Source organism: Oryza glaberrima, chromosome 4 (assembly GCF_000147395.1).
Source record: "Oryza glaberrima chromosome 4, OglaRS2, whole genome shotgun sequence".
NCBI classification, from domain to species: Eukaryota; Viridiplantae; Streptophyta; class Magnoliopsida; order Poales; family Poaceae; genus Oryza; species Oryza glaberrima.
The window spans coordinates 4,109,954-4,126,700 of NC_068329.1; the positions used below are offsets into that span (position 1 = coordinate 4,109,954).

Below are 16,747 nucleotides of genomic sequence, written 5' to 3' on the forward strand. Positions count from 1 at the left end.
GCTAAATAATTTTGTCCGGAACCGGAAGTTTCTGAGCACGGTTTTGAATTCGAATTTATTCATACTTTTGGCATTAACGCGTTCTAAAGTTTTTCTTCAAACTTTTAACTTTTTCATCACATCAAAACTTTCCTACACACAGAAACTTCCAACTTTCCTATCACATCGTTTCAATTTTAACCAAACTTCTAATTTTGGTGTGAACTAAACACAGCCAAATTGATTCGCTTAAGATACATTGCCATGCATATACACGGTATATAATTGAAACAAATTGTTTTGGGTTTATATTAATTTAACTTAAATCGTTTTGGTGGCACAACCCTACTCCCTCCGTCCCATAAAATATGAATCTAGCACTAGATGTGACATATTCTAATACGATGAATCTGGATAAATGTATGTCCAGATTCATAGTACTAAAATATATCACATCTGATAGTAGATTAGTTTTTTATAGGACGGAAGGACTACGTAGCGTTATATCGCGTGTGGGTAAGTACACACCCGGACTTACTAAGACTTGCCACTTGGTAGAGAGGCTCAAATGTTATTGCCTCGCATCAAAGAAAATTAAGTTAAACGAGCTTAATTTGGTTGATGTTTCTATAGTCACTAGGAATTCCCCACGCTTTGATGTTTCTATAATCACTAGGAATTACCCACGATTGGCTGGGGAAATTCCTAAGTAAAAATTATATTAGTTATTAACAACAAATAAAACTGATTTGTCAAACAAAACTGATTTGTCAAACTATGTTCATAGAGAAATACATTTAGTAGACTCTGTATGAGATTGTAGATGAAATATGATATCTCGCATTTTGATTATATGGATGAATATATGTTAAGTATTATAAAAGTAATGGACATATATGTTAAAAATATTATGAAAAATAATGTGAAGGAAGATGATTGAATGTTGATTTGTAGAATCCAATGAATTATAGATGATGTGTGGCTAATGGGCGGGTGATCGCCCAGCGATCACCCCCATCCCCCCTATACGCTCCTCTCCCCCTTCCTCCTCCCCTTCTTCTCTTCCTACTACACCATAAATTTTTTTAAAAAATAAGAAAATAAAGTTAGAAAAATTTATGTATGGAAATACTATATATAAAAAATATTTGAATTCAAGTTCAAATTTGAAACGGGTATGTAAACTTTTAACTTATAAACTTTGGGTCCATAAACTAGTATTTGAATTCAAATTCAAATTTGAATCGGGTATGTAAACTTTTGACTTATAAATTTTGGGTCTATAAACTTTAGGTGTATAAATTTTAGATGTATAGAAATACTATATATAAACTATTTGAATTCAAATTCAAATTTGAATCAGGTATATAAACTTTTGACTTATAAACTTTGGGTCTCTAAACTTCAGGTGTATAAACTTTAGATGTATAGAAATACTATATGTAAAAAATATTTGAATTCAAATTCAAATTGAATCGGATATATAAACTTTTGACTTATAAACTTTGGGTCTCTAAACTTTAGGTGTATAAAATTTAGATGTGTAAACTTGAGGTGTAAAACTTTAGGTGCATAAATTTACTAAAATAGGAAAGTAATGCGGTGCCAAAAAAGGAAACCACGTGGAGGACGGGGGGATGATCGCTAGGGGCGACCGATCGCCCGTTAGCCTTTTCGGATGCTGCATGCTTACGTAAGTTTTGTATGTAATTATTGCTAGTGGATGATGAGGTGGCATGCTTGCATGTTGAACTTTAGAATTAGTGGGCTATAGCTTTACAGTAAGATAGGATTTTATGTTGGACACAAGCCTAGGGACTAGGGCACAAACCATGGGGGCTGGCGCGCATCAATGCACCCTTCCGGCTGTGAGAACTATAGTGGGTGCCATCCTCCATGTGGGGCACAAGCCTAGGGGAAGCGGCGGGGACTAGGGTTTGGAGGAGACTTCTAGTCAGTGTACGGAGTTGTTAGGTCCGAAAGCTAGTGAGAGAAGGCATCAATCAAATGGCGAAATTCTTTTTTCATTTTGTATGGTGCCTTGCAGAAATGGAAAGGCATGTGTGATAAAACCAACATGTTATTCCCATCGCGTCTTTCTTTCAAGGCATGTGCTATATTTAGGCCATGATCTTGTAAGCGATGGCATGGATTGCATGCAAGATGGCACTTGAGATTGTTGAAGCTTGCCTTGTTAGCCCTAAACAAGACTACTATGCCAATAAATGTGTAATGCCACTTAGATTTGTAGTTGGTTGAAAGGGTCAATTCGACCTAGAGGGGGTGAATAGGCAATTAAAATTTTTAAGTAAAAATGAAAGCAATACTTTTCGGAAGTTTCGAAAATTCTGAAAATCATAGATAAAGCAATATACACAAGTTAAACTAGATCTAGCTAGGCACAAGTATGGAAGGAATGCACCGTCTAAACTACTAGCGGCACAAAATAACAAAGCTAGAGGAGTAAGAGAGGGATATCACTGGGATTCTTGCGAGTTAATGTGTTCCCGAAGTTCGAATTCGTGAGAGGATTCTACTCACCATTGTGGAGCTCACAAAGAGCCGGGTCCTTTTTCAACCTTATCCTAAAGGTTGCACAAATGCACAATTCTTTCATTAGTGGTATATCGTCCCTTTTGAACGTGAGATTCGACCTTCACAAAATTCCTCGGCACACCACAAATGAATCAGTGCCTCGAGGTTGATCCCAACCCATTTAGGTGTCCTTAACCACCATGGGTAACAAATGAAGCAATGATCTCTTGGGGATGAATCAAATGCTCAATAAATCTTTACGAAGTCAACATCAAGCACTCACACAAACTCAAATCAAACACTCACTCTTTCTCTCTCTCACACACACACGAAATCTAAGATTGAAGATCGGTGTAGAGGAAGAAGTGAGAAAGCAAGGTTTAAAGTAAATCTCAAGTCAAAGCAAGCCAACGGCTCAAAGTGTGCAATAAGAGCAGCAACCCTAGCTTGGGGGTGAAGGGGGACTATTTATAGGCACACCCACATATTTGCCGTTGGGGGCAAAGATTCCCCTTTTGAAAAATTTGAAATGCATTTTCGGAAATTCCGAACAGTATAAATTTACAGAAACTCGGCAAAATAGAATTTTGGAAATTCCAAAAATCAACAGAGAGCTTTTTCACAGATTTTACCATTTCAGAAATCTGGAAACCATTTTTGGAAAATCCAAAAAAACACCAAAGAGCAAAATCAAACTTTCATAATTTTTGAAATACACTTTTTTGAATTTCCGAAAATCACTAGAGAGCTTTTTCACATTTCCAAAAATTTTGAAAAAACATTTTTGGAAAATTCGAAAATCACCGAGAGCATTTTGGCTAGCCATGACCGTTTCGAGAATGCCAAAAAGTATTTGGAACTTGCGAAAATCACCAACAAGCATTTTTCAAGGCGTAACCTTTTTAGAAATCTAAGTAAATTTCAGAAAACTGCAACTATAGGGACAAAACTATCAGTTTGCTGCAATATTAGCAACATATTTCACTTTGCTGCAACGATAGCGTGGGAAATTATCATAAAACTGCAACTATTACATCTTATGCTACTACACGACATGTAGGTGATAACAATATGCTTAGGCCACGTAAAAGTTGCACTTTTGTGATAATTTCCCACGCAATCTTTGCAACAAACTGAAATAGGTCGTTAATGCTGCAGCAAACTGATAGTTTTATTACTATAGTTGCGGTTTTCCAAAATTTACTCTAGAAATTTCAAAAACCACTCTTAGAAATTCCAAAAATTGGGAGAATGTGAAGTCCAAGAATAAAAAACACTTCATCAACAATTTTGAGCACCAAACTCATTCCTAGAAGACAACATGCCATTTAATTGTACGACTTCCCTATCGACACAAGCAAGAAGAAAAAAAAACATTTTACCATTTGAATCTTTACCTTTTTCATCTTTTTGCTACACGAATGGCTATTGCCTTGAACATCAACTCTTAGAGGACTAAAATTCCTTCACATATTCTCAAATAAAATGTTAGTGCTCACTAATAACATTATCATTAACCATCAAAATAATTGGGTTATTTTGGATCATGCCATTACAAATACTACTATAACTCATCTATTTGTAGTCATGCCATCCGAATATTAACAAAATTAGAACCATGTCATCACCGATTCACCGTCACATTTTCTATCTTCTTCCTCAATTTCTTCTCTCTCTCTCTCCCTTCCTCCTCCTGGGCTCAGTAGATATGTAAGAACACCTTCTAGCGGGACAAAGTGGAACACCGACACTGGAATAAACCAATTGGACCACAAAAGAATCGGACTATGCAGATTATTTTGTGGACAAAGTGGAACACCTGCACTGATGAAACTATCAAGAGCACTTGAAGAGTTGGATTAGTGAGCTACTACGACCAGGGCCATCTCGCTGAACTTATGGAGATGGAGATGGTGAGGCAGACCTTCCTGAACTTGAACCGGGCCATCTCGCTGCCGGCCGGTGAGCCCCCGGATGAGCTTCTTGTTGACGTCACCGAGCGGGATTATAGCCGGCCTGCCCTCGGACTCAAAACACAAGAGCACCGCCTTGGACTTCTTGGTGCCCAGTCCCAGGCTCCCAGCGTGAGTGTGTGCCACGCCTGGTGCGCCATGGTCGACGGGAACAGCAGGCTTTGGCACTCGCTGAGGTCCACCCCGTGGGATGTCCAGCAGCCGCAGCAGCTCCAGTGGTGACGGCCCTGCTCTACCTCCTGCTCCAGCAATGACGAGGAAGAGAGAGTTGGGGAAGAAAGAAGAGAGTAGGATGGAGGAAGAAGATGGAACTGAACATGTGGGTCCTATGTCTAGGACTATTTTGATATATATGATGACGGAAAATGTGAAGGTGATGATATGGTTTCAATTTGTGCGATTTCGAATGGCATGGATACGAATAGACGAATTGTAATTGTATTTATCTGAATCGGTATATTTACAATGGCATAGATCCAATTAACCCAAAATAATTAGGGGTTAAGAACTACTTGAATTTTTTTCAGTCTGGTTGCGAGGTCTGAATAGTTAATATGAATCATAGTTTCATTTTTTTTTCTTGATCCACTCTATCTATTTCGTGTTCCAGATACTAGAATAAATAATATCCGACGAATTAGAATCATCTTGATAGAGATAACAGGTGCTTTCTGTCTATATGTACTTTCATTGGTCAAGCATAGCGAAAAAGTTTAGTCTAAGTTTTTAACAATATCTTAGTGCCCCTACACTTCTGAAATGATGCAAATTGGAAATAACTGATCCGAAACCGTGATTATGCCTGTCTTTAAGTTGTACTCCCTCCGTTTCTAAATATTTTACGCCGTTGATTTTTTTTAAATATGTTTGACCGTTTGTCTTATTAAAAAAATTTAAGTAATTATTAATTCTTTTCCTATCATTTGATTCATTGTTAAATATACTTATATGTATACATATAGTTTTATATATTTCACAAAATTTTGTAATAAGACGAACAGTCAAACATGTGCTAAAAAGTCAACGGTGTCAAATATTTAGAAACGGAGAGAGTATATACTTAGTTCACTGGCATAATTGCAATTACATTTTTGTCTAAAAAAATGATGTGCAACAAAGAAAAGTATATAACTACAAAGGTGTGATGACATCAAGCTAATAAGCATATCGTAAATTTGAGTCAACGGAATGCAGCTTTTCGCTATCTTCGGTGGAGGTTTATAAATAGGATTCAATAATTATGGGTTCTTTATCTTGTGTTGGTGCCTATTAGTTTGTGCTTGCGTTTTGTTAAATTCGGTGTGTTTTTGTCAACTCTTTGGTGCGTGATTGCTTTTGAGCGATTTTGTGTAATAATTGGTTTTTGTTCATTGAGCAAAGGCAGGATTTTGTTCAATTATCTTAAGAAAAAGGTATTACCCAACATTTAGCAAAATATAATATGCAATAACCCTTTCAAAAGTCTCTTGTGAGAAATCACCCTAAAAGTTCCACAGTTTATTGTGGCTGATTTTGCTGGATTTGTGATGTCTGCCTCTGTGTAAGCAGCTGCTGCAGTTGGTCCATGTCAGAGCTCAGTTGTTGGTGTGGACCACTTGGTAGATTTGGATCACTGATCTCACTAACAACAGCTCTTAGGTGCTGGGCCTCAGCAGCCAATATTGAAGTCAGAGCTGGACAAAGAAAAGTAGACAGCAAATGTTAAGAAAAGTAGACAAAAAAAATGTTATGGACCAGATTTACTGATGTAAATGCTGACATAAAATGCATGGCAGCAGGGCCTAAAGGTTCGCCCTGAATAATATTCATGGCTGATTTGGAGACATACATATTAGTGTTTCTTCAAACAAAATTCCCATTAAGGCTGCTCGACATAATTTCATTTAGTCATTTGTCTACTATACTTTCAAGTTTATATTTTTAGCACGTGTGATAGAAAGGTGGCCTAGTGTTGTACTTTCTCTAGTTTCAAATATTTGGCAAAGAAAAGGATAAACATAAAAGTATACCACCATATTATATTAGCAATGTGTGTTGTACCGTTAACCATATAATTTTCATTAACAACAAATTAGTTGTTTAAAAGTTATTACTGATTAAAATTGAAATAGTGATGGTGAACAGTGACAAGTAATTGAGGATGGAGTGAGTATTAACTGCAAATTAGTGATAATACTAGAAAAGGGCTTGTGCCCACCATTCTACACCAAAGTAGAGCCCAAACAATTCTAAAGCGTAGATGCCTTTCTCTATTATTATAAAGTTTACACCATGCTTGTTTACTAGATAAGACACTCCATCAGTGCATGATTTATTAGGTGTTAACTATTTCAAACGCAAAAAAATGGATTTGTTTTAATTTACATTTCATATATAAAGTTTTTTTTAAAAAAAATACATCGTTTACTAGTTTGAAAATATATGTCTGCAATCCGCAATAATCTAAGGCCCTGCGAGACGATCTCGATCAACAAGAGGGCACTCAGCCATATCCTACTTTTGTCTTGTTCTCTCCATATATCCCTTGCTATCGTCTTACATTCAACTAGAGGCTATAGGCCCAAGGGAAATCTAGTCCCTCCCTCTAGAAATTTAAGGGATTTTGGGTTTAAGATTTGTCCATAAATATAAATAAAAGATTTTGGAGTACTACTTCCTCCACCCAACTACCCCACAAATAGGAGGGAGCCTTCCTCCACCCAGTTATCCCACAAATAGGAGGGAGTCTAATACGTGAATATCAAAGTTAGCAGAACTGGAGTCATAGTGTGCACAAAACTATCTGGGACAGGTAATCCTTGAGTAAATAATGAGGCAAGTGCAATGAGACAGCACATTGCAAATCAATGGAAATTGTGTACCAAATCATAAGATACGGATCTATTTTAATCTACGACGTGACCAACTAGGCAAGAACAATACGAAACAATAAATAAAGCGATATATCCATGATCGTTTGAGCTACGGCTACGAAGTCATGGAAAAATGAATGAAACAACCGAAAGTAATTTATAATAAAACATATGCATAAGTAATCATCAACAGATTTTGTCCTAACCATCCATTTTAAAAAACAAAGAAAAAGTAAAACTACCGTAAGCAGTTCATGTTCTAAATATTACAAATAGTGTTTTGATTCTTTTAATATTTCAAGTCACCTCAAAGTAAATGTTGTTTTATTTCTAAATACTAAGCATCAGATTTTTTTTCTTTCATTATTTTGTAGTGACATCTTTTCAAAGTCATTACTGTATGCACAACCATCCCACAACAATGCACGGGGATTCATCTAGTAACTCTATATAGTTGATCCCCACTAACAACAATTAATACTAATTCTCTCAACCCTGTTGCAGCCACATCATCTAAATTACTTTAAGCCACTAGATTAACATTGGTTGTCCCAGATTTGTTTCCAATCCCTACAAATTGAGTAATGCAATACAAGCAGAACGGTGCCCAACCCATATTGCCATCCCTCACCTCCAGGCAGCTAGAGTGTAGCGCATCAAAAGGCACATGCTTGCTGGTTTATTATTCTCTAATTATTCATGTAGCTGACAAGATGATAATCAACTAGCCGTTTTATCTTACCTATTTACTTTCATGGTAATTAATCATGTCATCTATAACCTTAACAAGAAATACTTATAATATACATCTTCCATTGCCAGTGACGATCATCTCTTGGCCCATCTCCCATTTGTGGAGACAATATGTAAACCCATTTTATTTTTTTATGATGGAAACCACAATTCAATACCAAATCTTGGATGCATTCCTCAATTCAGTACCAAATCCATAATAGGTAGGTGCAAAAGATTTGTCCCACATTTTCACTAATCTGTACTCCATGCTAGGTAGTGCTATGCTAATTGTTCCATTGTAAATTATATTACTGATTGGTATATTATCATTTTATCATTATCTTTCTTCAGTTTCTCAGCAGATTTTTTTTCAGTTTGTATTCTTTGACTATTTTGGCGTGGATTCATCGGGTTTGGCATCTCTATAATTGTTGTGTTTTATTTCTTACTTTTTACTTACCCATATTAGGTTGTATTGAACTGTCAGGTTCATCTCTCTGTCTTTGTTCTAGCTCAGTGTCCAAGCGGTAAAACTGAATAGAATCTTCAACCATGCCCCTTGCGCTTATAGATTCATTTGTAATAATGTTGTTTTGCACACTTTTGGTTCTATTTTGAAGTGCTCTTTGACTTGAAATATTGGTGAGATCGTAAGCTGACAAAGCCTACATCCATTATAATAAGCTTTGTTTATGTTCACACATGTCAAGGCTAATGTTTAGCTCTTATCTATGGAAAACTAGATTATAAAAGTTTCCACAGCAATACACAGGGTCATCTAGTATATGAAATCCTGCTAACTTCTAACGAGCTTAAGCGTCCATTAGCAGATATGTCGTTCACTATTGATTGACAAATGTCCAACATAGGAACAGTACTCACAAGATATCTGAATGCTTTCTGCTGACATAGTTGATTGACAAATGTCCAACATAGGATCAGTACTCACAAGATATCTGAATGCTTTCTGTCGACAGAGTCGTATCATGTTTCACAGTGATTTGGGTGGGTTGATAAATAATAAAAGTAGCACATTCACTTCTCTTTTTTTTCAACGCCATTTTCGTCCACCAATTTGATACTTTTGGTACATCATTTAGCCCAAATGTGATTAGATTTTTTTAATACATTTCATACAATGGTTGACATATAAGTTATGATCGAACTGTTGTTTTATATAATAGGAACTACAAGGTAGATCTGATATAAATTCCTTAAGAAACCTTGGGTGTTTTGTACCTAGTATGTAGGGATTCATTGCTGCTAATAGATAGCCAAATTCTATAGATTCAAGGTTGTTCTCTCCTTTCCTTGACAAAAAACATTTATTGTGAAGGTTAAACGATTTAGGTAATAGTGTTAAGGAAATAAATTTGATGGCATGCTAGGAATAAGTTGCCTGACGTCTATCCATCTATTTTGAGTAAGTGGAGGTTTATTCCAACCCTGTTATTTTTCTTTCACTCTAAATAACGGCCATTATTAATAAAATGCATAATACAATATTTTGGGTTGCTGAAGTGTTTGTTGTTTCTATTTTAACTTTCAATTTTAGTTTTGATTATAGACATTATCATATATAAAACAACTGTAAAGTTTTTCTTTGACATGTTACCTTCTCTCATACATATTAAATTGTGCGAACCGTTTTCCTCGTATAGTATCCGAATCATGTTCTTGATGTATGGCAAGCAACATTTGTTATAAGAAACAGTAATTCTCAAATCACGGCCATTCAGCAATAAAAGACATTTTGTTATACAGTTGTACAAATATATGCACAATTTTTTAAATTTCAAACTATGTATTTTAGTTGTAGATGCTATATATTACTATCGCGATGCCCGATGAATGTAGTTTCTAAAGAAAGACATTCTTCTTCTTGAAATATACTCGATACAACATGCTTTGCACATGCATGATTACTACTTTGAAAAAATTGAACAAATAAATGCTGAAAAACAAGGAAGGAAAGTTACCATCTCCCAACTGTGCTAGCTGATCCATTGCTTGCAACCTAGTTTTCAGTTCATTGTTCTGTGATACAAGCTCATTGTTGTTCCTCTACAAACAACACCAACAGTAACTAAGGTTGTGAAAACTCCTAATCAAATGATTACATGTTTTGAAAACATACCTGCATCACTGTCACTTGTGCACCTAATGTAGTAGTTTCCGACTGCAGCACCTGCAATTTGCGTTGAAGCTCCCCTACGTGCTTCATCTTTTTCTCCTTTGACTTCGTGGCAGATGCCCGATTGTTGAGAATCCTGAAAATGTACAATAAGATGTTGATTTTCAGTAACCAAAACACTATGTCAAACTGTCAATCCCCCTAAATAGTCTCGTACACAAAGATTGAAACTCACACACCTTTTGACCCTCCTAGGATCAGTCAAGACAATCTCTGAGAGGGATTTATCCATCACAATCTTCTTCTTCTCATCCTCAGTGAATTTCACATTCGCAAGCTCTGCAGCAAAGGGAGAAGCAGTACTACCAATGGGCTCACCTCCACCAACATTCACCTCTGTAGTTAGCAGAGGGGGGCTGGACATCTGCTGTCCAACAACTCCAAAGTTGAGGTTCCCCATCATGAAGCTGTCAACCAACAAGCTGCGGCAATGGTGGGTTGTGCTGCCAGCACCGGAGCTCTTAACTTCTTTGTCTATGCTACCAGAAGGGCTCCACGCCTGTATGCCCATGTCCTTGAGGGCAGCAGCCGCCACATCCTCCAATTGGTGCCCCTCGATCGTTGTGACCTCCGGCTTAACTGATGCTACAGGTGGCATTTGTGGGTGTTCTTGTGAATACCCGAAGGGGATGTCGCTATGCGACCGCCTATGCCCCTCAATAAGCGGTAGCTTGCTAGGAAGCCCCTGGTTAGATCTCCCCGACCGTAGTGCGAGAGGGATCACCGGCGGCACATCTACAACATCACATGGTGGTAGACTGATGGATTCCATCGAGAAAAAATGATTAGAAAAGAACGAGTATAAGTCTTCAAGCCCAAAGCCACTACCAACTTCTAGCATAGGGGCTGAAGGTGGTGGTTCTGAGTAGGGGGGGAAGGAAGATCCTGTTGAAGAGATGAAGCGGGCAGGAGCAGGGTGGATCAATGGTAGGAATTTCGATCGGTCAAGACGGTGGTGGGAGGCGAGGTTGAGGATGGTGGGAACTCGCGGTGGCACCACCGGATCCTCGCTCCCATCGTCGCACCGGTCCAGCAAAGAGAGGCGGCGCGAGGGTTCACCCTCCATGTTCGGCACAAAGCAAGGGGGTGGGGGGGGGGGAGGAAGTGGCGGCTAGGGTTTGGGGGAGGTTACCAACAAGCACGAGGAGTCGCCGATTGAGAATGTGAGAGAGGGAAGCAATGAACAAAATGTGAAGGCTTTGTTTGTGTTATACGAGTGGCATGTAGAAAGGGAAAGGCGCGTGGGATAAAACCGATCTCAATCTCTCATCTTGTCTTTTATTCCGAACACGCGCTTATGACTTATCTGGGCCAAAAGCCCATAAGCAATTATATGGCTTGCATTTAAGATGTACTTCTCATGAAACTACTGGGTCGGTGCAAGAAATATGTAGTGACACTTACATTTGTAATTGGTCATATGCAAAGAAAAAGATTGCCTTGAGTCTTGAAAAGTGAGGACTAGCTGAATCAAACTCTGCCTAAATTACAAATTCTATGCATTGGAGGAAAGTAGATAAAATTAGACATCACATTGCAGGGTATTTGTCAATTCATTGTCCAGTAAGTAAATTACACCAAATACATGTTACATGTTGGATCGTGTCCTTATTATGACATAATACCGTAACTTTTTTAGTTTTGCTAAAAATATGGTTCCACATTGTTGGTTTGATTGCAGTCATTTCTTTTTCCTATCTCTGCTATTTGCTCTCTCAAGTAGGTAATCAATGGTTTTATCCTAATTCTCTTATATAATGTGCAGTAGAAAATTTTTGAAAAATAGTCTTAAATTTTATAACATAAATACCTTGTAAATGTATGTAATTTGTATTGTAAAAAGTTTAACTGTTTTTAATAAAAAAAATATGACACCACAAATATAGCTATTTGTTTCACCTTAATTCAACCATGGTACGGCTCTTCTCACTCAACCTGGTTGCATTGCCCACTCGTACAAAGCAAGTTGCACATGTGTAGGACTGGAACTACCTGACATTGTCGAAAACAAAACTGAAATTTGACAAGGTAAACATGCACGCATGCACAGCACTACAACACAACACCATGCTCACACACCGGTGAATGCGATGTGTATATATAGTGGCGCCACACACAACAATAGAAGCCGTGGATAGCCTTACAGCATGACAAGGACCCTATGGTGGAATCTTGCTTTCTTGCCAATACTCTTCTGTGTCTGCCTACAAGATGTTCTTCATTGACATGCATCTTGCGGCAAAATCGTATGGAAGGAAAAAAGTTTAGACAGCTAAAAGTTCTTCATGTACTTGACGACCAGAGAAAGCTGCCTGACATCGGACAACGTCAACCAGCTCGGCTGGTAAGCCAACTATCGTGTCCATTGTGCACCTTGTTGCCAGTGACCTGTCTGCATCTATTCATGCGATGTCCCTACACCCAGCAAGCTCTGGGAGACTTAATCAAGCAGTGTTTTAAGCTTTCATAGTTCAGCCTACTAACCAACATAGTCCTTCAGTATCATTTCGATAACTTGGATGCATGGTTTGGAAGGAGCGGAACGCTCGCGTCTTCGATGCCATGGTCAGATCACCAATCAAGCTAGCAAACGCAACCTTCAACACTCTAACAGTTAGTCAAACTCCATTTTCCTCCCTCTCGGTTAGAAAAAGGACATTATACCACTCTTTTTATGGGGTTTCGGTAAAATGCCACCCATTAGAATGGTAAGAATAAAATGCCATTCAATAGGTTGTCTTTAGGATATTTTACCACTTTAAGAAGTTTTAAGACCATAATACCCCTATTGTTGATAGAGAGGAAGGGAGAGAGGGGAGCGGCAGCCAGTGCTCGCCGGCGGCAGGCCATGAGCATGCGAGGGAGCACGGTTGCGGGCTGCGAGCACGCGGGGGAGGGTTGCCGGCGGCGACGGGGGAGGACGATGGTGGCGTCGACGCTGGGATGAAGATGGGTGACAAGGTGGACGGGGTGTTGCCCGCTCTATCCTCCTCCGCCGTCGTCGTTGGAGGCGGCGAGCGCGCACACATGCTGCAAGCTGCGAGCGCCGCCATCCTCCTCCCACCGTCGATGCCGCCATACACGTCGTCGCCTCCTCCCTGTGATGCGTCGTCTCCGCGCTACCCACCTCCACCTCGTCGCCCAGTCGTCCTCCCCCTTCGGCGCCGCCACCCTCCTCCGCACATCGCAGTCCGCCCCTGCGTGCTCGCCGCCCGCCACCGGCGAGCACTAGCTCAGCCTTCTCCCAGGCGCTCACATCTGATCCCTTGCTCTCTGTCCACAGCAGGGGTATTCTGGTCCTAAAACTCTTTAAAGTGGTAAAATATCCTAAAAATAACCTATTTAGTGGTATTTTATTCTTGCCATTCTAATAGGTGATATTTCGTCGAAACCACACGAAAAGAGTGGCATAGCATATTGTCCTTTTTCTCCCTCTCAACCAACCGTCAGTGCGTTCTTCCTACCGCTTGAATTCTCGTCTCGCCGCGGCGATTCCACGCTCCCCTCCAAGCCTTTCACCATGTCTACCACCTACGACCGCGAAGCCGAGCACCGCGCGCTCAACGCCACCTTGTCCGGAGTCCACGGCCTCGTCGCCTCGGGCGTCACCGCCGTCCCCAGCATCTTCCGCGTCCCGGACCCCGAACCACCGCCGCCGCCGCCGAGCAGCAGCCAAGAATCGCCGCCGCTTCCACCGTCCATCCCGGTGGTTGACCTCGGTGGCACGGGCGGGGACAGGGAGGCAGTGGTCGTGACCATCCGGCGCGCCGCGGTGGAGTGGGCATTCCTCTAGGTGACGGGCCACGGCGTACCGGCGGAGGTGGCCGGCGCCGCGGTCGCGGCAGCGAGGGCAGCGACAAGGCGCGGCTCTACTCGCGCGACCCGGCGAGGGCCGCCAAGTACAACTGCAACTTCGACCTGTACCAGTCGCTGGCGGCCAACTGGCGCGACATGCTCTACCTCCGTACGGCACCCGACCCGCCGCCCGCCGGCGACCTGCCGGAATATTGCCGGTGAGAGCCGCTCTTTTCTTTTCCTTTTTTCCCCCATTCTTTTTATTTTTTTAGTACCAGTAAATCTGTGGCTGTAAATAACGTTTGCTTTTTTGAAGAATAGTAGAAGAGTTCCATATATTTTGCATAACTTTTACTACTCAATTGTTCCACAATTAGCCTGGACTGACTGGAATCGCAAGAATCCAATGACCATTACTACTAAAGCATGTGTATATTGTTCATCTGAAAATGGGTACTCAAAATTCCTGTTATGGCACATCAGTTTTAAGTTTTGTGAGCCAAGCTTATTTGACTGTCTGTCAAGGTTTCATAAACTGTAGTACACTCTGAATCTCTGATGCTCATCACTATGGTTAATTTTGTAAAAGAAACACGTGTGCTGATAGATGTGTCCAAAGGGTGGTCCTAGTGGTCCGGGGACCATAAAAAAATACATAGCTAAACATAACTCTTGGAAGGACAAAAAAAACTCCATTATTAATATATCATGATGCACATTTGGTCCTTGCTATATTTGCGGTTTAAAAAAGTATTTCCTCCGTTTCACAATATAAGTCATTTTAGCATTTCCCACATTCATATTGATGTTAATAAATCTAGAAAGATATATAAGATTCATTAACATCAATATGAATGTAAGAATTTTTCTAAAATTCTAAAACGGAGGGAGTATGTAAGTTGAACTACCCATTTCTAAAATTCTGAAATTCCGGATATATCACTACGTGTGTGTTAACAGTGAAATTTAGTAATCGGCAAAGACGTCATCGGCTTAGAATGATTATCGGCTGCAGCATCTCGGAATCAAGCCAATGGGAGTTATCAAGTCGCCAATACTCGGATTCTTGCTATATTCGGTTAAGGAAATCAATCTACTAAAGGAAGCTTATCCCTAAGTGACCGAGTTTAAAGAGGATGCGGCATGGCAGTTTATCTATTAATTAGGAATAGTTTGTTAATTTCCTTTTATCTTTAGGAAAGTGTGTTTAGTGTCCGATAAGGACTTTATATTTTTCCTTTTATCTTTAGGTTAATTTCTTTCTTGTCCGACAAGGACTTGTATCAACCCATGGGTATAAATATGTACACACGGGGTCTATGTAATCTATCGCTACGATCAATACAATTCGGCGCATCGCCACCTTTTACCTTTCCTACTTTGTTTTTACGTTCCGGCGGGACTTGGCACCTGACGCCGGGCTGCATCGGTGTTCGATCTCCGGCTAGGGGTAAGTCCAATGTTCCCTCGGCCCAGGCAATTGTATCGTCTACGTCGGCGTCGTTCAAGGCTGCATCAGTACATTCGACCTCTTGGATTGCTCTGGTTTGGATGATATATCTGCCTACCTATTTATCATATGTCTCTGTTAATCTAGTCTTAGCATATCAATTTAGCTCTATCGGCTGCTTCTCATTTTAGGGTTTCTACCGGTATCGGCTAAATCGCATTACTAGATTAGATTAGCTTAGACATCTACCACCCTGAAAACTCAGTCAACGGCTTGATTGTGTAGATATTATGTTTCTTTTCATACTTAGTACTGTACCAGTTAAGTTTGATCTACTAAGTCGTACTTAGAACCATAATCTCTAGCCTGCTTATCGATTGCCAATAAGGGTTTCATCAGGGTTTCAGCCGGTGAGTTATCTGGAAGTTGCATCGGCTCATGAGGATTGCATATACATATAAGTTGGATTTAGCCGATGACAACAAAGGTTTCATTGTTTAATCTAATCTTGTGAATTTCATGACATCGGACCTCCAGCCGATGTGTGCTTTAACCTTCGGATCGATGCTTATTTATCATATCATTGCTAGCCGATTGGTTTATATTGGATTATATTGTTATTTTATTACATCATCATCAGCCGATTGCCTTTATATCATTATCTACATTGGACATATAGTCGATTGCTTAAACCCTATCGCTATTGGCTGGTATTGGCATCTTCTATTATTGGCTATCGGCTGGAACTACTCCATCGGCTTGTCAGCCGATTGGCTGTTTTGATCTACTATTTACATATCTTGTCAGTTGCAGGATTAAACTGACTGGCACGCCCGCATCTCATCATATTTGGACCTGCACTGGAGCTAAGCAGATCTCCCAGGCCGGTGTGTTCGATTTTTTCGTCAACACAGATTGGCACGCCTGGTGGGACCACAAATTTTATATCCACATGTCTGAAGAAGAAGTCAATGCCAAGATCATTCAATCTCGGCTCGGGGGGCAAGCACATCAGTATCAGCTCATGAAAGTCGATTACAAGATCAGACAGAAGAGAATTTTGGAGCATGAGTCCTCATACTCCAAAACTGGGGGGCATGTGTTAACAGTGAAATTTGGTAATCAGCAAAGACGTCATCGGCTTAGAATCATTATCGGCTGCAGCATCTCGGAATCAGCCGATGCTGCAGCCGATGGGAGTTATCAAGTCGCCAATAGTCGGATTCCTGCTATA

General features: G+C 40.0%; 1 protein-coding gene and 1 pseudogene across 1 annotated transcript; one reads left to right on the top strand and one right to left on the bottom strand.

Moving 5' to 3' along the window:
* Positions 1-5,984: 5,984 nt before the first annotated feature.
* Positions 5,985-11,334, bottom strand: LOC127770124 (bZIP transcription factor 30-like). The gene is made up of 4 exons (XM_052295799.1): positions 10,448-11,334; positions 10,212-10,344; positions 10,054-10,138; positions 5,985-6,160 (listed from the first exon to the last, which is right to left on the bottom strand). The coding sequence occupies exons 1-4, from the start codon at positions 11,332-11,334 to the stop codon at positions 5,985-5,987; spliced, it is 1,281 nt and encodes a 426-aa protein (XP_052151759.1).
* Positions 11,335-13,740: 2,406 nt separating this feature from the next.
* LOC127771679 (1-aminocyclopropane-1-carboxylate oxidase homolog 1-like) lies at positions 13,741-14,291 on the top strand (annotated as a pseudogene).
* The last annotated feature ends 2,456 nt before the right edge of the window (positions 14,292-16,747 follow it).